Below are 21,482 nucleotides of genomic sequence, written 5' to 3' on the forward strand. Positions count from 1 at the left end.
GAGCCTGCTTCCCCCTCCGCCTGTGTCTCTGCCTCTCTCTCTCTCTGTGACTATCATAAATAAATAAAAAAAAAAATTAAAAAAAATAAATTAATGAGTACAAGGAAGCCATTTAGAATAATGCGGCCCGGAGGAAGCACCGCATACGTGCAGGCTATTATTACGAATATATGTTGCCCATATTTCATCAACTCTTCCCCCACCAGCAGATGCCCGCCTCATTCTGCGGATGGGTCGTCTGTGGCTCAGAACCAGGTGGCCTCTCCTCGGGGATCTAACTTAACATCCTGCGGGGGGCGGTCCCTCCCGGCTACGCGGGAAAGGGAGACGCCCGCCTTAAAGGACCACGCCCCCGCCCCGCCCCGCCCCGCCCCGCCCCGCCCCGCCCGCGAGATCCCTAGCAGAACCTTTAAGTGCCGCGCTCCGGTTTCCAGCCGGCGCGCTCGCGCTGCTGAGCCGGCGCTCGGAGCCACTTCCGGCGGCCGCGCTCCGCCCCCGGGCGGCTCCATTTTGGCCGCAGGTGGAGACTAGGCCTGGGCGGGCGGAGTCTCGGAGGGGCGTCCTCGGCAATCGCGGGGCCGAGTGGGCTCACGGCACCGTCTCCTTTCCTTCGCCCGCAGAAACCGGGGGCGAGCATGGCGGGCTTGGAGGTCCTGTTCGCGTCGGTGGCGCCGGCCATCACCTCCGCGCAGGACGCGCTCGTCTGCTTTCTGCACTGGGAGGTGGTGACGCACGGCTACTACAGCGTGGGGACCGGCGACCAGGTAGGCCGGAGAGCCAGCCGCGGCGGGGGTGGCGTGGGGGTGGGGGGTGGTGTCTTCTGCCCGGGTCCGGGGCGCCGGCCTGACGCTGCCTCGCCCGAGTCCGGTCCCCGGGGGCTGCCGACACCGTCGGTCCAGGGAGCGGTGCGGGGTGCCCGGCCCGGCCCCCCTCACGACACAGCTGGGACTACATGATTCGGAAGCCCGAGGACGGAAGCTTGCTTCAGCACAGCCTGGATCGTGCGGTCCTGACGCTGAGACCGGGGCGTCGCTCCGCTGAGGACTCCGCTGGCGGGAGGGGGGTGGGGTGGGGCTCCACTCGAGCCTCCACGGGTGAATCTGAATCCGAGCACGCTTACACGGTGAGCTTCGACCTGTTCAGCCCCCCTCAGGGGCCCTTCCTTCACTCCACACGGCTTTCACCTTTCACTGAAGGGCCCCGTGCGGCTCCCACCCGCCGCTGTCATCCCTAGCTCTGGTTCTGGGAAACAGCCAGCAGCCGCCCCATCCCCTCCCGCTCCCCCGCCCCCATCCCCAGGTGCACTCCTGCAGCTGGGATGTGAGGGCCCGGTAAGATTACCTCCCCAACAGCTGCCCTCCCTACAGGATCAGCCCCTCCTGCTGGCCCATCCTCAGGCTGCCTCTGGGAGCTGGGGGCCTTGTCCACGCCCACTGAGCCCTGGGACTCCTGGGCCTTGCCTACTGCGTAATTCTTTGGGGGAGCCTTTGTTCATTTTCCCTGCCCCTTCCCTGGCTTGCTTTCACCCTCCACATCATCCTGCACATTAGCTTCCTGTGAGAACTGGGCCTGGCTGCCTTCCTGCCTCTTCAGTTCTCTTCTACTTCATCAGTAGATACCCTCTTAGCCACCCACTCCACATACACGCGGGATGCCCCAGCCTGCCCCTCACCACCACCTTCTCACCCTCAGAAGCTAGATCAGCTCTGGGGAGTAGGGCACCTCACCCCTTGCATCTCTTATGGTGAGATTTGGGCCCTACTTTCATTTCTAACTGCTTCAGTTCTCAAACTCCCTAACCCTTTCTTAGTTACTTAGATGTACATCTAGCGTCTTATGTTGTCCTTTCCTGACACAGCTTTAAGGATCCCTCCTCAGACACAGCGTCCACATCCCGAGCACTGAGAGGCCAGGCATTCCCTTCCACTCCCTGCCGCCCCTCCCTCTGTCCTTTAGAGCAGTGGACAAGATCACCACTCCCTCTCACACTTTCCCCACCAACAGGAGTCACATCAAAAGCACAAGAACTGTCATGATGTCAGGCTTGTTTTTTTCCTCCCAGACCTTGAGTATCTCACAGGGACACCAGATACACACTTAGCATCCCCCATCTCCAGCCCCCTCTAGGCTCAGACAAAAATTGCCCCTCATGTGGAATCTGGGACTGGGTATAAGGCTGGAAAAGAAGAGGCCTCACACACGTGGAAGCAGGAACCATGTTTTCCTCCCAAATAGCTCTGTTCTTGGTCTTACTGTTCACTCTGCACTCCATTCCATTTACCCTGTCTTTCTGCATTTCAAGCCTTGGGATCGGGTAGAGAGGAGGCCTCTACCCACAAGTATTGGACTCCCACTCCAGGGCAGTGTCCCCAACAGCAACTTTATGTTTCATCACTTGTCCCACTTTAGCTTTCTTTTCTTTTCTTTCTTTTTTTTTTTTAAAGATTTTATTTATTTAGTCATGAGAAACAGAGAGGAGAGACAGAGACACAGGCAGAGGGAGAAGCAGGCTCCATGCAGGGAACCTGACGTGGGACTCGATCCTCGGTCTCCAGGATCACGCCCTGGGCTGAAGGCGGCGCTAAACCGCTGAGCCACCCGGGCTGCCCCCACTTTAGCTTTCTAATCTTGTGTGACTCTTTAACTTGCCCTGGTCATTTCATTTCAGCTCTGCCTGGGAAATCCAGGAAGCTGATGTACAGAATGGCATGGAGTGCAGTGGGGTTGGAGAGGGAAGGAGGACTTACTTGGTCCTGCCTTTGGGGCTCCTCTGTGGGCCCTCAGTTCCCCCCGCCCCTTACTCTGTCCTTCAGATATAACAGATCTGCACTGCTCTCTGCCTTTGCTCATGGACCTCACCTTGTTTACTCCTAACTAGCTACTTCTGCTCTGACACAGTTGGGGTCTTTACCCCCAGAACAGGAACATGTTACCAAGGACCTGTGTGACTCCCTCACTTCTCTCCCATGTCACAGGGACATGTCGTCACTGCAGATCTGCTCCCACCAATTGTCCCTTCACAACCTGTCAGCAGCTCTGGGTTGTTCTGACAGCTTAGCGATGTCAGTTTGTATGGGTCATTGCCTCCTTCAACATCATCACCTTGCCGAATACTCTGGGCCCCAATTTTTCAGGTGAACTGTGCAGAAAGAATACAATCCCATTTAGCACTGATTTTAAAAAATAAAAGATCTTTGATTCCTAAAGATCCATTTAATTCCACTCTGTTCATGGTGCCACCTGTTGAGTTCGTGCAGGCCGGGAAAAGATGCTGGCCCCAAATGTCTTACAGGAGACCAGGGAGGAGGGTTTTGAAAGACACTGCCCAGTGGCAAATCAGGCATGCCCTCTGGGGTTGGGTGTTTGTATTGCTGTCTGATGTGTCGTCTTGCTTCTGTTCCCTGTCTCTTCAGTGCTGCTCAAGCTCTGGTTGCACTTGTCCTCCTGTGACTTCTGCTAAGTCCACTTCCATGAGAGTAGAAGCCCTTTAGAGAGGCATCTATTAGTTTATTTAAGAGAGAGTTTAATTTTCTGGCCTGGGACCAGCAGACTCTGCTGAGACCCACAGTGTTTGCTCTGCTCAGAGGATGTTTATGTTGCCTCTCCAGCCAACCTCCTGCGCCCCACCCCTTGTAGAGGTGATGAGAGAGGAAGGCTCCAAAAGTGTGCGCTTCATTATACAGTATATTGACAGTTAAATAGCTGAATTGTCTGCTGTTCTCCTCTGGTTTTATCTCCTCTTGTGTGGGGCGGTTGTGTATGTAAAACATGGTTAGAAGAGCAGTGAGGCCACTGGCTTCAACAAAAAATCCAAAATTTGAATTTGGATTACTTTTTCAAAGTCAGTACCACTCCTGTGAGCTTTACAGAGGTGTCAAGTGGGTTAGGCGGCAAAGGTTAGAGATGGCTACAGGTATGAGTTCAAGAAATTTGTTTTCAAAAAAAAAAAAAAAGAAAAATCTTGTTTTCTGTTGTAGGAATCTGTAGGTTATGAAAAAAGAGAGGAAATGCCCAGAATGATCTGGTTGTGTTTTTTTGGGTGCATTTTAGGCCAGAGAGACCCTGGGATAAACTCATAGCCACTGCAGAATGCTTCTAGCCCCAGGATTTTGCCTATGTAGACAACTATCTTTACTTTCCTGAGGCCAGTCCCCTGGCTGGGAAAAATTTCCAGCTGTAGACCAAGCAACCAGGAGCTCTGAATGCCAAACCCAGTTCTGCATCTGAGTTACTGTGACCTTAGGTGATTCTCAGCCCCTCTGAGCCCTTAAATTTTTCATCTGAGGGTGTTCAACTACACAGCCATATGCTTTGGCCACTTTCCAGGTGCAGCTTTCTGTGGGGGCCTGATATTTGATGCCGGGGCCTAGAAGACAGTTGAAATGCCCTATTTGACCTGATATCACCAGGGCTGATCCCTGTTGGTTCCATCTGCCTTATATCAGAGCAGGCCCTTGGGCTGGGACCATCAGTCCCCCTGCAGTGAGAGGCATCAGCCTCATCTAACCCCAGGGTTCTCTCTTGCCCAGAAGCCAGAGTCTGTAGGAGAGTGAGCAGGCAGGATTATCTATATTCCAAGGAAAACTTCTGGTGGGTTAAATGCTGTATGTGAAAGATATACATACAAACTCAAAGACCTCTGACAGAACAAACACAAGGCACAGTTATCAAAATCTTAGCTTCCAGAGTAAACCTTGAATCCACTAAACCTGTTAGGGGAAATGTACCCAGCTGGAGGTGAGGGATTGTGGTTTCTCTTTCTCACTTGGCAGAATTGTATCACTTTCGTTTTTTGTCACTCTCATTTCTTTGCTTCAGGCGTGTGAGTTTCCTTGTCATCCAGCCAGCTTTGAAACCACACCAGTTGCAACATCTTGAATTGTATTTGGGACCACTTCTCCCATTGGACTCCTGAGTACCAAGGGTGATCAGAGAGGAGAGGCCCACAATTCTTTGCTCTTGGCCTCTTGTTGTCCTTGGTGTGTGTAAGGACTGTGGTGCCGAACTTTTGTCTCTTGCTCTTGTTCTTCATCTTTGGTCCAACTTTTCCCACCATATTTTCCTGAGTTCAGAGCTTTCCAATCTACTTGCTTTGTGTTTAGCCATGTATTGAAAAAAATATATAGGTTACTTTTGTAGGTCTTAAAATTTTTTTTACATAGATGGTACCTGGCTATAAATCTCATTTTTTCTTAACTTCTAAGAAAAATTTAAGTTTTTCTATGTGTTTATATATATAAACTTTTTTTTTTTAAGTGGGCTCCATGCCCAGTGTGGAGCCCAACACAGGGCTTGAACTCATGACTCAGATCAGGACCTAAGCTGAAATCAGGAGTCGGGCACCCAACAGACTGAGCCATCCAGGCACCCCTTAAGAGTGTGTGTGTGTGTGTGTGTGTGTGTGCACGTATGCAAGATTTTTATTCATGAGAGACACAGAGAAGCACAAACATAGGCACAGGGAGGAGCAGGCTCCCTGCTGGGAGCCTGATATGGGACTCGATCCTAGGACCCCGGGATCACACCCTGAGCCAAAGGCAAGATGCTCGACCACTGAGCCACCCAAGTACCACTATTTTTTAAGTTATATTTTAAGTTCTATTTTCTACCTTTATCTGTGGTGTTACAATTTGATCTTTTTGTTCCTTCTAGCTCCTATATAGTCTTCCATTGTGAGCTTATTTTTTTTTTATTTCACCTCCACTTTGTTGTTCATGACTAGGTTATGACAAAGATCCATTGTCATGTCCGCTGTGCCTTTGTGCACAGGGTTTCCTCCAAGAATGGGGCTTTGGGGTTACAAGGTGTCAGCTTACCTGAGGGTACCACATACTGCTAGGCTGCTTTCCAGAGGATTTGCAGCAGTTTCAGTGGCCACCTGCCGTGTCTGAGGGTCCCCATTGTCCTCACAGCCATATGAACAAAAAATCAAGAAATGAGTAATATAGTTATATTACTCATATATGTATGAGTAATACATATATGAGTAATATAGTTATATAATATAGTCTCTATATACTGTTGTCTGCTCTTTTGCTCGTTCATATCTTTTGCCAGGTTTTCCAAGTGGGTTTCCAGTTGTTGTTTTTTGTTTTTTGTTTTAAGATTTTATTTATTTATTCATGAGAGATCCAGAGAGAGAGAGAGGCAGAGACACAGGCAGAGGGAGAAGCAGTCTCCATGCAGGGAGCCCGCTATGGAACTTGATCCCAGGACTCCAGGATCATACCCTGGGCCGAAGGCAGGCGCTAAACTGCTAAGCCACACAGGAATCCCCAGGTTTCCAGTCTTTATCATCATTCATTTTCCAGGCATTCCCTTAATGTGCTAGTTATTAATTCTTTTTCATTTGTAACCATGGCAGATATCTCTCTCTCACCTGGCCTGTTGCTGTCTGATACTGTTGCAGTGTCTGTCCTTGAACAGAAGCTTTAAACTTAGAATAGTCTCAAAGATAGTACATTCTTTCTTTTGCAGATCTTAAGAACTCTTTCCCCACCTAGAAATCACTATATTACTTTTTCCTATAGAAATAGTTCAAAAACGATTTCTCAGACTTCAGGGTGTAGAAGGAAAGTCCTAGGATAAGTTAAAAGGAAAAAGAAGACCTCACAACACACAGTGATGCATTTTTACACCCACCAGGTTGGCAAAAATTTTTAAATTGGACAGTGACAATGTTGCTGGCCACATGGAACTACAAGAACTCTCATTGACTTTACCTTAGAGATTAAAAGTTCTTTTCCCACAAATACTCTATAGAAATTCATCCACCTGTCAGCAGATGTATGCACAAGTGTTCATAGCAGCATCATTTATAACAGCTCACCTGTACACAGTCCACATATCCATCAGTAAGTGATTGTGTGCCTTGCAGCATGCTCATAAACTCCACACTATATACAGCCATGAACTGTACTGCAATGGACTATATATGGTTAAATATTTTGACACAGTGAAATCTCATATTGAACGAAAAAGGAAGTGATGAAGGTGATACAAATTCAAAAACATTTGAAGCAGTATATTTTTAGGGTTTTTTGTATAGTAACACAGCTATAAGGAAAAGTAAAGAAATTTTTAAAAAGGCAGAGTAACGATTACCCAAGAGGGGAAGGAGAGAGATTCATTAGGAGTACTGTACTTGAGGCTTTGGCGGTGGTGGTGTTCTATTTCTTAAGCAGGTGGCACATGTACAGGTATCCACTTGATAATGTTTTATCTCATACATATGCTACATTTTATGTGTGTATGAAAATTGTTCATCATTTCTGTGAAACCACTACAGTATGGAAGGGATTACCCTAGAATCTTTATTTTTAGTCAACACTTTGGTGATCCTGTTGCAGATGGTCCAGGTTCTGAACTTAGAAAAAACACTGTCTTAGAATTTCACATTATCCCTTCAGGAAATTGGCCTTATTCTTGGCGGGGGGCGGGGGGGGGGGGGGGTGTAGGTGGAGAGGAGATTCTTACTAAAACAAGGCTACAGATTCTGGACAGGTTCTAGTACTGTGTCATCAAGGCAGTCAGCTACAAGGGAAGGAGTACTGGAGCAGGAGTCCAGAGACCTAAGTCCCAGACCTCTTAACTTGGACATTTTATTTCTCTTGACCTCCATGTCCTCATCTGTGAAATGAAGAAGTGGGATTAGATTATCTCTAAAATCCTTCATAGCTCTGTGGTTCTGAGGTTGTGAACTTACTCCTCTCAATCCTGGTGTCTTCTCAGCCAGGTCCCAATGATAAGAAATCAGAACTGCTGCCGGCTGAATGGAACAGCAATAAAGACCTGTATGTCCTCCGGTATGAGTCTAAGGATGGGTCCAGAAAGCTCCTTGTGAAGGCTGTCACTGTAGAGAACAGCATGATCATCAATGTGCTGGTGAGTCTCAGGGATGTGTTGGCATCTGCTGGTGGGAGAGGACATTGGGATCACTTTTGTGTCGCTCATTTAACAGTACAGATCAAGAGCCTTAAATGTTTGTGAGGACTTTACCCAATGACCTTACTCTTGGAACCAAGACAGGAATCCTCAGTATAGAACAGCTTTGTGCTCAAAGAGGTTCACCTTCTAGTATTATCAAGGGAGGGACTTTCCATCACAGGGGAATGATTACATAAATTAGGGTAAATCCTTTCAGTGACAATAGGGATGAAAAAAGCATACTGTAGGCCCAAGGGGCTACTTTTAGTCCTTTAGAGAAGCTTGCTCTCTGCTATCCTGGTGCCCTTACATTTCTCCTTTTCAGGGATGGAAAACTTTTCCCTACCACCATGAGCCACCCCATATGCACCCTCTTCCCTTCTAACTGCCTACTCTAACCTGCCAGCAAAATCTAAATTATGCCTTTCTACTTCATCCTTTTATTTCCTTGCTGGTACTTACAATAGTTTGTAACCATGTAGTTATCCTTTGGTTTGATGTTTGTGTTCCGCCACTGGCCTGTAAGCACCACAAGGGCAGTGACTGTCTTCTGAAGTTTGTCCTGGTTGTCTCCATGTGCTCATATAAAATTGCATTGTACCTTGCTTTTTTCACTCAATATATTGGAGGTCTTTACGTGGGAATGCATAGAGATACGCCTTATTAATTTTAACTACTACATAGTTTTCTGTAATACCATAATTTATCCCTTTATGGTTTTTTTTCCCTTCATTTAAATTCAATGTAGTTAACATAGAGTGTATTTATTTGTTTCAGGAGTAGAATTTAATGAATCATGAGTTGCACACAACACCCAGTTATATCGCATGCCCTCCTTAATGCCCATCACCTAGTTACCCCATCCCTCCACTCCCCTCCCCTCCAGCAGCGCTCAGTTTGTTTCCTAGAGTTAAGAGTTTCTTATGGTTTGCCTCCTGCTCTGTTTTTATCTTATTTTATTTTTCCATCCCTTCTCTTAGGTTCACCTTATCCTTTTCTGTTTTGTTGAACATTTAGATCTTGTATCAGACAGGGTTCTTAGTTATAGAAATCCCCTCAAGTTAATTAAACAGACTAGGTTTATTAATAGAACTGGGGTAGCTTATTTAATTGTTAGAAGGAATTGTTTCTCTAAAACAGGTTCAAGTCTGGGCTTTCAAGACAGTGCCTCAAACCACCCCATAGAAATTAGTGCTGCCGCCACCACCCCAGACATGAGCTGTTGCTACATGAGGTGCTGACTTATGCTCCAGGCCCTAGAGCCCCTTCTCATGAACCACTGATGCATCTGCTGCCCCCTCATTAGGGAGATGTCTGCCCCTTGCTGGGCCTGCTTTTCCATGTTGCCCACCTCTAAGCCAAAGACGTGCATCCATTTGACACCTCAGTTATATGCCTGTGCCCAGGAAATGGGTTTACTGGGCTCTGCCTCAGAAAGGCAGTATTTCTAAATCAAGCATCAGAAGGGTGTTTCACATATCACAGATGTTCCTGGTATATTTCTTTGTGCATCTGTATTTCTTTAAATTGAATATTTAATTGTTATTCTCCCCTTAGCCCAGAAATATCCCGTCTCTCGTTTTCTGTTTTCATTTTTCTAGGAATTTGGGTCACAGCAGGTATCAGATTTGACCCTGAACTTGGATGATTATATCGATTCAGAACACCTGGGTGACTTCCACAGGTACTTCTAAGGGATGGCTTTTCCCTGGGAAAAAGAAGAAACAATGGAACGGGGTGGAGAAGTTCAGAGAGCCAAGAAAAATTAATAGAATGGTCTTTGTCTCTTGGGCATAGCCATTTCTCAATTCTCTTAATTCTCTTTTCTGTTTTTCAATTTATTTTAAGAGAAGATTCACATGGGAAATGCCACGTGAAGTAAAATGATGTAAGCCTGAGTCCGCAAGTGTTTCAGTGGCTACAGGGGAGAGGTGGAATCAGGCCAATGGAGTCAGTAAGAATAGGCTCCTGGAGAAAAGGTGTGCCTAATCTGGTCTCCACCTCCAGCTTTTTCTTTTAAATGGGCTTAATTTTTTCGAGCAGTTTCAGGTTAACAGCAAAACTGAACAACAAGCGCAGAGAGTTTACATGAATAGGTCTGCCTCCAGCCACCTCGACACAGCCTCCACTATCAGCATACTGTATATTTGTTATAATGGAAGAACCTGCATCAATATACATTCTCACTCAGATTCCATATTTTACATTCACTTCACTATTGGCAGTGTAGGAGTATGTTTAACCTTTACCTTTTTTTTTTTAATTTTTTTATTTTTTATTTTTTTATTTTTTTTAATTTTTATTTATGATAGTCACACAGAGAGAGAGAGGCAGAGACATAGGCAGAAGGAGAAGCAGGCTCCATGCACCAGGAGCCCGACGTGGGTTTCGATCCTGGGTCTCCAGGATCACGCCCCAGGCCAAAGGCAGGCGCTAAACCGCTGCGCCACCCAGGGATCCCTTTTTTTTTTTTTTTTAAAGATTTTATTTATTTGAGATAGAGTAAGCCAGAGAACATGAGCAGGGGGCAGAGGGAGAGGGAGAAGCAGGCTCCCTGCTCAGCAGGGGCTCTATCCCAGGACCCCAGGATCATGACCTGAACCAAAAGCAGACACTTAACCAACTGAGCCACCCAGGAGCCCCAAGTATGTTTATTTTTGTACGAAACTGCTGTAGTGGCTTCCATAGTGGCAGTACCATTTCACATTCCCACCAGCAGTGTATGAGAGTTCCTGTTGCTCCACATCCTTGTCAGCATTTGGTGGTATTAGTTTTTCAGATTTGACCGTTCTAATTAGCGTGTAGTAGTATCTTTTAATTTACAGTTACCAAGTGACCTATGATGACCTGGAGCATCTTTTCATATGCTTATTTGGTGAGGTGTTTGTTCAGGTCTCTGGCATTTTTTGATTGGTTTGTTCTCTTACTGTTGAGTTTTAAGAGTTCTTTGTATACTTTAGCTAACCGTCTTTTATCATATATGTGTTTTGCAAATATTTTCTCCCATTCTGGCTCATTTTCTCATTCTCCTGACTTTTTATTTTGAAATTTGCTACCTTACAGAAAAGATGGTTTACAGAAATATTGCAGTGAACACCCATATACCTATCCCTAAGTTTACCAGTTCTTAACATTTTGCCACATCTGCTTATTTTTTCTGTGTGCTATTCTGTTCTTAAACCACCTGAGAATTTTTTTTTTAAGATTTTATTTATTCATGAGAGACACACAGACACATACACACACACAGAGGCAGAGACATAGGCAGAGGGAGAAGCAGGCTCCATGCAGGGAGCCTGATGCGGGACTCGATCCCAGGTCTCCAAGATCATGCCCTGGGCCGAAGGTAGCGCTAAACCGCTGAGCCACCCAGGGATCCCCAAACCACCTGAGAATTATCTCCAGGCTTTGTTAACCTTCACCCCTAAATATTTCAGCAGTAGCTCCTTGTTCATACAAGGGTATTCTCCTCTGTAATCTTAACACAGCTCTCACACTCAGGAAATGTAGCGCAGATACAGGAGTATCCCTTAATACACCATCTACATTGATATTTCTGCAGCCGTCGCACAGTGTCCTTTTTAGCTAGTTTTTTGAGTGTTTAGTTTGAGGGTTTTTTCTTACCCAACCAAAGATCCCATATTGCATTTATTTTCATGGCTCCTTAATTGTCTTTCATCCCGAAGAGTTTTCGAGATGTTTGTTTTCCACAGCTTTGGTATTTTTGAAGACTCATTTATTGTGTAGAATGTTCAGATTGTTTCCTCATGATCAGATTTATTAGGTTATCTGGTCATCTTTGATTCAGACTGAACATTTTCAACAAGAGCACTCCTGCGTTCTCAGCATCTCACATCAAGCCCAGACGTCTGTCTCGTTGGCTCTGTTCAGTTTGATCACTTGGTTATGACTATCTCCCAGCTCCCTCTCTAGTAAAGGTGTCTATTTTCCTTCATGCTTAAGAAGTGATCTGCGGGATTCTACCAGCAGACATTGAGTACTCTGCTTCCTAGCGGTCTTCCATCTGGCCGTCTCAGCATCTGTCAGTGTTCTCACCTGAGTCCGTTAAACAGTGACGCCTGGAAGAGGGTAATTTTCTATCTTAGTCATTCTTTCCACATTAATCAGCATTTTGTACAAAAAAAAAAAAGTTTTCTATTCTTCCTGTCCCCTTTACTTTTTATTTTTTAAAATACCAGTATAGACAGGATTCTTCTGTATTCTAGGTTATGGTCTGTTTCTGTCATTCTGTGGTTGCTGTTGTTCAGGAGTTGACCAGTGGAAATCCTTTCACACTACCTCCTCTATCCTTGTGACATGTCCCCATCATTGGTCAAGCATCTCATACTTGCTGGTACAGTGAGATGTTCCAGCCTCACCTTGTCATTTCCTTGGCCCTGCCTTGAAATCAGCCAGTTTTCTCAGAAGTCTTGACTTCTGTTAGTGGGGAATCATATTTAAGAACCAAAACCTGGGCCCTGAATGTGCTTGTTAATACTGAGGATACCTTGGCTTCCCAGCCCTTTCAGTGAATGCATAGAGCTTGGAAGCTCTTTCTTTAAGGCCTTTTCTTAAATGTTAAACTGAGGCTTTCATTTTTAATCTAATCACCATGGGCTTCTTACTCTTTTATTTTATTTTATTTTAATTTTTATTTATTTATGATAGTCACAGAGAGAGAGAGAGAGAGAGGCAGAGACACAGGCGGAGGGAGAAGCAGGCTCCATGCACCGGGAGCCTGATGTGGGATTCGATCCCGGGTCTCCAGGATCGCGCCCTGGGCCAAAGGCAGGCGCCAAACCGCTGCGCCACCCAGGGATCCCCTTCTTACTCTTTTATTCCGTACTTGTATCTCTCTTCTGTGGTGAGAACTCCAGTTTCCAACAGCACCAACATATTTATTCAATTGTTTGATCCTAACATATACACAGAGTTTCTGAGCTGCCACATCAGTATCAACAAAGAACAAATCAACCAAGTAAAGTTCCAAATACAATCTCTTTTCAATTCTTTTTGTTCAGCTCTGTCCAACTGATGATGTACATAGTCAGACTGTTGTGTTCAAAAGGCATTTAGGTGAATGCTTTTTTTGTTGTTGTTACATAGTTAGACCCCATTATTTTCACTTTATATTCCATTTTGCCATCCTCATTCACCTCCTTGGTTTTAGAGGAAGCTGGACATCACTGTAAATTCCCAGTCATCAGAACTGCCTAGAAACTTTGTTGTATTTTATCTAATTAGCAATAACCATTTTGAACCCACTCCACTCCTCTTAGGCTTGCAAACCACCTGCCTCCGTGGTTGTGGCCACCCGTCTATCTCTGCCCCTCTTCCGTGCAGCCTTTACGTGCTACGTAAAGGAGATTCCCTAATTCGCCTCCAGCTTACTACCTACCCTTCAGTCAATTTCTCACAGTCGTGGGACCTGTCTTTTTAAAACATAGTTGTGGGGATCCCTGGGTGGCGCAGCGGTTTGGCGCCTGCCTTTGGCCCAGGGCGCGATCCTGGAGACCCGGGATCGAATCCCACGTCGGGCTCCCGGTGCATGGAGCCTGCTTCTCGCTCTGCCTGTGTCTCTGCCTCTCTCTCTCTCTCTCTCTCTGACTGTCATAAAAAAAAAAAAAAAAAAAAAAAAAATAGTTGTGGTTAAAACCCTGGCTTGAAATCCTACAGTGATACTACCTCACATACATTAGGATGGCTACTACCAAAAAAAAAAAAAACCCAGAAAATAACACGCATTATCCACGATGTGGACAGATTGGAACCCTTGTGCACTCTTGGTAGAAATATAAAATGGTGCAGCCACTATGGAAAACAGTGTTGTGGTTCCTTACGAAATTAAATTACCATATGATCCAGAAATTCTGCTTCACTAGTGCTGAGAGCAAGGTCCAGAATAGATATTTGTACACTCACATCATAAAAGTATTATTTTGCAACATCCAGAAGGTGGAAGCCATGTAGGTGTCCATGAATACCTAGAACAGATGCATACATAAACAAGATGTAGTTTATACATACAGTGGTAGGCGTGCAGTGTGGCCTATACCTACAATTATTCACCTTTAAAAAGAAAAGAAAAGCTGGACATTTGCTTCCACATGGAATAACCTTGAGGACATTTTGCTAAGCAAAATAAACTGCTAACAGCAGACAAACATCGTATGATTCCACTTAGGTGAGATGAGATAGTGGATGCCAGGGATTGGGAAAGTGGAGAATAGGGAGTTATTATTTCATACAGAGTTTCAGTTTTGCAAGATGGAGAGTTCTAAAGATGGGTGGTGGTGGTGATTGCACAGTAATCTGAATACTTAATGAATCCACTGAGCTATACATTTAAAATTGGTTATGTTGGTAAATTTTATATGTATTTTTCCACAATTAAATTTTTTTTTTAATCTGAAAAATACCCAGAACCCTCCAGTGAATGTTGGTTGCTCTTAGAATAAAAAACAAAATCCTTGACGAGAGGCCTAAAGCCTAACCCCTCTGGCCCTGTCCTGTACCACTTCCCCCTTAGTTGCTACGCCTGGGCCACCATGCCTTAATTCCTTCCCTCTTCAGAACTGTCCCTTGTGCCGAGAGCACCTTTCCCAACCTCCTCACAGAGCCAACTCCTGTTCTTCCTTCGGTTCCCCCTGAAACATGAGTTCCTCAGAGAAGCCTCTCCTGCCCCCCACCATATTGGGGGTTTTGTAGCACCCTTTTAAGCTTTAATAAGTGGGTATTTTATCATTAGAGTTGGTCTCCCCCGCACGGGCCTGTGATCTCCATGAGGGCAGGGCTGTTGTTCTCCATGCTGCCTACTCCATGACCCCCCACACTCCTAAAGTGGGTAAGGAAAGGACATGGAGTCTTTCTTTTGACTTCTTCATGCTAGAATTGTATTGCAAGAGAAGGTGATAAAACCTGTGGAAGAACCCAGGTACTAGTCTCTACGTGCTCATTACAACATTTAGTTCCCTTAGCAATACTGAGAGAAATAGAGACAGTGCCTCTATTTACTATTATTATTTTTAAATACATTTGTTGGGGTTTTGTGCTGGGGGAATGTTTTGTTTTTTTGATGACTGAGTTGCAGAACCATCAATACTACCTCACAGTGTTCTGAGAACAAAACGAGATGTCAGCACAGAGTGCTCAGGGCTGGTGCAGCAGCTCTTAGTAAACATACAAAGGGAAAAATATCTCATCACCAGGAATCATCTCCATGGAAACTGAGGCTCTGAGACCTGGGGTATGGATCTGCCTCCTGATCATCAGGCCCTCCCTCCCTGCTCTCGTACTGCCAGCAGCACAGAACTGCCTGCCTCTAGTCACCTTCCCTCGCCAGGCCCTCCTTATTAGGTCATCGTGGCATGTCCTGTCCATGGTAGGTGGGAATTTGTGTCCCTTGGTGAGCAAACTCTGATTTGCTAAGGAGTATACACCTGTTCCTTTTTGCCATGCCCCTTCTCTTTCTGCCCTTGCAGGATGACAGGCTACAGGCTATCTTTTGCTGCTACCAAAATGGCAGTGCTACTAAGGCTTAGAAATTGTGTAAGAACTTCAATACTTGACAGTTTTTAAATCAGTCCTGAGTTCTGCAGGGAAACACACACATCCTACATAGGGAGCTCAGAAGCCTTCCAGCTAGCTGTACCACACACGACTCATCTGATTGAAGGAAAGAAGATTTAGATATACCCCTTCCACCCAACTTAGGGAAGCAGCACGTATTCTGTGTTCTGAGCAAGAACCTGATCGTTGTAGGGATATAGAGACCACAGGCCCTTAGATCTTCCAAACCATTGCAGGTGTTAGACTTTTGAACAACAGAACTCTTTCTTCAAGCACCATGTTCTTAAGGATTGACATATTAAACTAGTAAAAGTAAAATTGCTCTGGTGGAAAAGGTAGAGACAGAAAATGGGGGTCCCTGGGCTTTCTCTTTTGCCCTCGTTGGGCCACTAAAATGTGAGAGAAAACATGAAGTCACTGATCTAGTCCAATATTCTCAGTTTATCTTATGGTTATATAATAAAAATGTATTTTTTAATTAAACTTTTTATTTTAAGAGGCACCTGGGTGGCTCAGTTGGTTAAGTGTCCAACTCTTGATCTCAGCTCAGGTCTTGATCTCGGGGTCGTGAGTTCAAGCCCTGCGTTGGGCTCCATGCTGGGTGTGGAGCCCACTGAAAAATAAAAACAAAAAAAGAATTTTATTTTGAGATCATTGTAGTCTTAAATGCAGTTGTAAGAAATAATACAGAGATTCTTTGTATCCTTTATACATTTTACATCAGTGATCACATTGTACAAAACTATACTAGGTATTACAGCCAGTATATTGACATTGATATAAAGATACAAAACCTTTTTATCACCATAAGGATCCCTCCTTTTTTCTTTTTTTTTTTCTTTTTTTTAAAGAGTGGGAAGAACAGAGGGAGAGTGAGAATCTCAAGCAGACTCCACTCTGGGGCTCAGTCTCACAACCCTGTGGTCATGACCTGAGCCAGAATCAAGGGTCAGATGCTTAATTGACTGAGCCACACAGCTGCCCCCATGCCCTTTTTTTTTTTTTTTTAAAGATTTTATTTATTCATGAGAGACACAGAGAGAAAGAGAGAGGCAGAGACACAGGTAGAGGGAGACGCAGGCTCCATGCAGGGACCCTACCCTGATGCAGAACTCGATCCTGGGACCCCCAGGACCATGCCCTCGGCTACATGCAGGCCGTAAACTGCTGAGCCACCCAGGGATCCCCTCTTGATGCCCTTTTATAGCCAGACCCACTATCCCTCCCCAACTCTAACCCCCTGGCAACCACTACTTATTCTCCATTTCTAAAATTTTTTCATTTCAAAAATGTTAACCATACAGTATGTAAGCTTAAGCTTATGGGATTGGCTTTTCTTATTCAGCATAATGCCCTTGTCATCTATCGTCTGAGTTGTTGCATGCATCAGTAGTTTGTTCCTTTGTAAAGCTGAGTTCATGATACGGGTGTACCACAGTTTGTATAACCTTAAAGGATATCTAGTTGTTTCCAGTTGTTTGCTGTTACAAATAAAGGTGCTTTGGACATTCAGGTACAAGCTTTCATGTGAATATAATCCTCTTTCTCTGTGATAAGTGCCTAAGAGCACAATGGTAATTGTATTTTTAGTTTTTTTTAAGAAACTGTCAAATGATTTCCTAGAGTATCTGTACCATTTTGCATGTCCACCACCAGTGTATGAGTGATACCGTTTCTCTGCATCTTCACCAGCATTTGGTGTTGTCACTCTTTTTCATGTTAGTTATTCAGATAGATATGCAGTATTATCTCATTGTGGTTTTATTTTTATTTCCCTAATGACTAATGATGTTGAGCATCTTTCCATGTGTATATTCGCCATCTGTGTATCTTATTTGGCAGAATATCTGACTATTTTCTAATTGGATGGTTGGAGGTTTTTTTTTGTTTTTTTTACTCTTGTATATCTGAGAGTTCTTTATATATTTTAGATGCAAGTCCTTTCTTAGGTGATGGTTTATAAAAATTTTTTTTTCCAGCTTGTAGTTTCTTCATTCTGTTAACAGGATCTTCACAAAGTTTTAAATTTGGTATTTATTTTATCAATTTTATGGATCATGTTTTTGGTGTCAAGAATGCTTTGTCTAGTTCTAGATCCCCAAGATTTTCTCTTATGTTTTTTCCTAACCTTTTTATAGTTTTACATTTAAGTCTGTGGTCTATTTTAAGTTAATTTTAATATAAGGTATGAGGTTTAGACAGAGGTTCATTTTCTTTCCTGTGGATGTTCAGTTGCTCCAATACTGTTTGTTCTTCCTTCATTGAACTTCTTTTGCAACTTTTTCAAAAAGCAGTTGTCTGTACTTATGTGGGCCTGTTTTGAGGTTTTCTGTTTTTTTCCCATTGATCTTTTTGTGTGTCCCTCTGCCAATATCACAGTTTTGATTAATGTACTACATAATAGACCTTGATATTGAGTAGAATGATTCTTCCCGCTTACCTTGTCAAGATAGTCTTAGCTATTCTAAGGTCCATGCCTCTCTAAATACTAACTTTATTATTTTTTTAATTAATTTTTATTGGTGTTCAATTTACCAACATACAGAAAAACACCCAGTGCTCATCCCGTCAAGTGTCCACCTCAGTGCCCGTCACCCATTCACCCCCACCCCCCGCCCTCCTCCCCTTCCACCACCCCTAGTTCGTTTCCCCGAGTTAGGAGTCTTTATGTTCTGTCTCCCTTCCTGATATTTCCCAACATTTCTTTTCCCTTCCTTTCCCTTTCACCATTATTTATATTCCCCAAATGAATGAGAACATACACTGTTTGTCCTTCTCCGATTGACTTATTTCACTCAGCATAATACCCTCCAGTTCCATCCACGTTGAAGCAAATGGTGGGTATTTGTCGTTTCTAATTGCTGAGTAATATTCCATTGTATACATAAACCACATCTTCTTTATCCATTCATCTTTCGATGGACACCGAGGCTCCTTCCACAGTTTGGCTATTGTGGCCATTGCTGATAGAAACATCGGGGTGCAGGTGTCCCGACGTTTCATTGCATCTGAATCTTTGGGGTAAATCCCCAACAGTGCAATTGCTGGGTCGTAGGGCAGGTCTATTTTTAACTCTTTGAGGAACCTCCACACGGTTTTCCAGAGTGGCTGCACCAGTTCACATTCCCACCAACAGTGTAAGAGGGTTCCCTTTTCTCTGCATCCTCTCCAACATTTGTTGTTTCCTGCCTTGTTAATTTTCCCCATTCTCACTGGTGTGAGGTGGTATCTCATTGTGGTTTTGATTTGTGTTTCCCTGATGGCAAGTGATGCAGAGCATTTTCTCATGTGCTTGTTGGCCATGTCCATGTCTTCCTCTGTGAGATTTCTCTTCATGTCTTTTGCCCATTTCCTGATTGGATTGTTTGTTTCTTTGGTGTTGAGTTTAATAAGTTCTTTATAGATTTTGGAAACTAGCCCTTTATCTGATATATCATTTGCAAATATCTTCTCCCATTCTGTAGGTTGTCTTTTAGTTTTGTTGACTGTATCCTTTGCTGTGCAAAAGCTTCTTATCTTGATGAAGTCCCAATAGTTCATTCTTGCTTTTGTTTCTTTTGCCTTTGTGGAAGTATCTTGCAAGAAGTTACTGTGGCCAAGTTCAAAAAGGGTGTTGCCTGTGTTCTCCTCTAGGATTTGGTGGAATCTTGTCTCACATTTAGATCTCTCATCCATTTTGAGTTTATTTTTGTGTATGGTGAAAGAGAGTGGTCCAGTTTCATTCTTCTGCATGTGGATGTCCAATTTTCCCAGCACCATTTATTGAAGAGACTAAATACTAACTTTAGAATAAGCTTATCTATGTCAGTAAAAACCTTGCTAGGAGTTACATTAAGCCTAAAGATCATTAACATATAATGGGGGAAATTGAGATTTTTACTATGAACATGATATATATCCATTTATTAAGTCCTATTTGATTTCTTTCCTCATCATTTTGTAATTTTCAGCATTTAGATTCTGAACATGTTTTTGCTATTTTTTTTCTGGAGGAGGGGGGTTAATTATAAATTGTATTTTGCTCTTAGTTTTGATTTTCAAACATTCATTGTTAGTATGTAGAAATGCAGTTTATTATTGTGTGTTGATCTTGTATGTGATACTTTGCTGAATTCATTGTTCTTGGAGGTGTCTTTGTAAATTTCTTGGGAATTTCAAAGTAGACTATCATGTCATCTGCAAAAAGGGAAGTTTTATTTTTTGCTTTCTAATCTGTATGTTTTTTTTTTCTTATTTATTTATTGCTTTATTGCAATGATCGGAACTTCAGTGTTAGGTTATTTAAGAGTGGTAAGAGAGAACATTCCTGCCATGTTCCCAGTCTTAGAGGCAAAGTATTCAATCTTTCATTATTTTTATTATTATTTTCATTCAAATTCTGACTTTATTTACTATTTACTTATTTACTAGACTAAGTTCTGAAAACTTAGTTAATGTATGTAATGGACTTAGTGCCTGTCACATAGTAAGTGTTCAGTAAATATTAGTTGTTGCATCATTATTGCTCTATATATATATAAGCAGCCTTGTTCCAAAACATTTAAGATCCCAAAACATACTACCTAAACCATATGGGAATATAATCCATATATGCCACTTTCACCTGTTCAGTGGCTTCCCAGTTAAAGGGAAATAAACTTAGTTTGTAAGACTTTTACCTCTATTCCTATTCCAGTAAACTAAAAGGGGGAAAATTATAGCTCAGCTTTTGTTCCCTCCTTCCCTACTCCCAGGTCTCTTCCTCCCACTTAGCTTCAGTAATATCCTCCAGTCAATTTAGGTCTTTCATTATTAAGTATATTGTTAACTGTAGGTTTTTGTAGGTCTTCTTTCTGAGGCTCAAGAGGTTCCCTTCTGTTCCTAGTTTGTTGAGAGTTTTTATCATGAATGGATTTACATGTTGGATTTTGTCAAATGCATTTTATGCATCAATTGATAGGTTCATATAATTTTTCTTAGCTTATTGATATGGTAGGGATTTGTGACTACTGAACCAGCCTTGCATACCAACAGATATATGATTCTTTTTATATATTTTTAAGTTCAACTTGTTAGTATATTAAGTATTTATACATCCAAGTTCATGGGAAATCCAAGTCTTTGGTTTTGTTTTTTGTGCTCTCTTTGTCTGGCTTTGATATGAAGCAATCTTGGCCTCAAAAAATGAGTTGGGAAATGTTTCTTCCTCTCCTATTTTCTGGAAATAACTGTAATTTGATGTTAATTCTTCTTAAAGTGTTTGGTAGCATTCTCCACTGAAATCATCTGGCTTTGGAGATTTTTTGCTTTGGGTGCTTAAGTACAAATTTTGTTACTGTAATAGAACTCTTTAGATTATCTATTTTATTTTGCCTGAGTTGTTAGTTTGTGGTTTTTGAAGAATGGGTCTGTTCTAAGTTGTTGAAGTAAGTTGTTTTTAGCATTCTCTTGTTATTCTCCCAGTGGCAACACATGTGTTGTAATATCCCATGTCATTCTTGATATTGGTGATTTGTGTCTTCTCCCTTTTTGTGTTTGCCAATCTTGCTACAAGTTTGTCAATTTTATTCATTTTTTCGAAGAACCAGAGGGTTTTTTTTATTAATTTTCTCTCTCATTTTCCTATTTTCTCTTTTATTGACTTTTATTCTTTATTATTTCCTTTAGTCTTCTTCAGGTTTAATTTGCTCTTTTTCTAAGTTCTTGAGGTCAGAATTTTGATATCAATGTCTTTCCTCTTTTCCGATGTAAACATTTAGTGCTATGGAGTTTCTTCTCAACACTGCTTTAACTATATCCCCATATATATTTTTTTAAGATTTTTAAATTGGGAGAGAGAGTGCGTACACACAAGTGGTACGAGGAGGGACAGGAGAGGGAGAGAATCCCAAGCAGATGCCCTTCTGAGTAGGGAGCCTAATGCAGGGCTTGATCTCACAACCCTGGGATCATGACCTGAACTGAAATCAAGAGTCAACCACTCAACCAACTGAATACCCCATCCCACA

At 43.2% G+C, this 21,482-nt stretch overlaps 1 protein-coding gene across 3 annotated transcripts in view; it reads left to right on the forward strand.

The window, feature by feature from the left end:
- The first annotated feature begins 370 nt into the window (after positions 1-370).
- Positions 371-21,482, forward strand: part of PSMF1 (proteasome inhibitor subunit 1) — a 43,241-nt gene continuing 22,129 nt past the window's right edge. Inside the window, exons 1-4 of one of the 3 annotated variants that reach the window (XM_072736185.1) lie at positions 371-520; positions 621-764; positions 7,732-7,884; positions 9,528-9,610. In XM_072736185.1, coding sequence (XP_072592286.1) covers positions 636-764; positions 7,732-7,884; positions 9,528-9,610 — 365 coding nt within the window. In that variant the 5' untranslated portion in view covers positions 371-520; positions 621-635. Of the gene's footprint in view, positions 765-7,731; positions 7,885-9,527; positions 9,611-21,482 lie in introns of all 3 variants that reach the window. The other 2 variants (XM_072736187.1, XM_025986070.2) reach the window with 2 other exon arrangements.

Source organism: Vulpes vulpes, chromosome 14 (genome assembly GCF_048418805.1).
Source record: "Vulpes vulpes isolate BD-2025 chromosome 14, VulVul3, whole genome shotgun sequence".
Lineage (NCBI taxonomy): Eukaryota > Metazoa > Chordata > Mammalia > Carnivora > Canidae > Vulpes > Vulpes vulpes.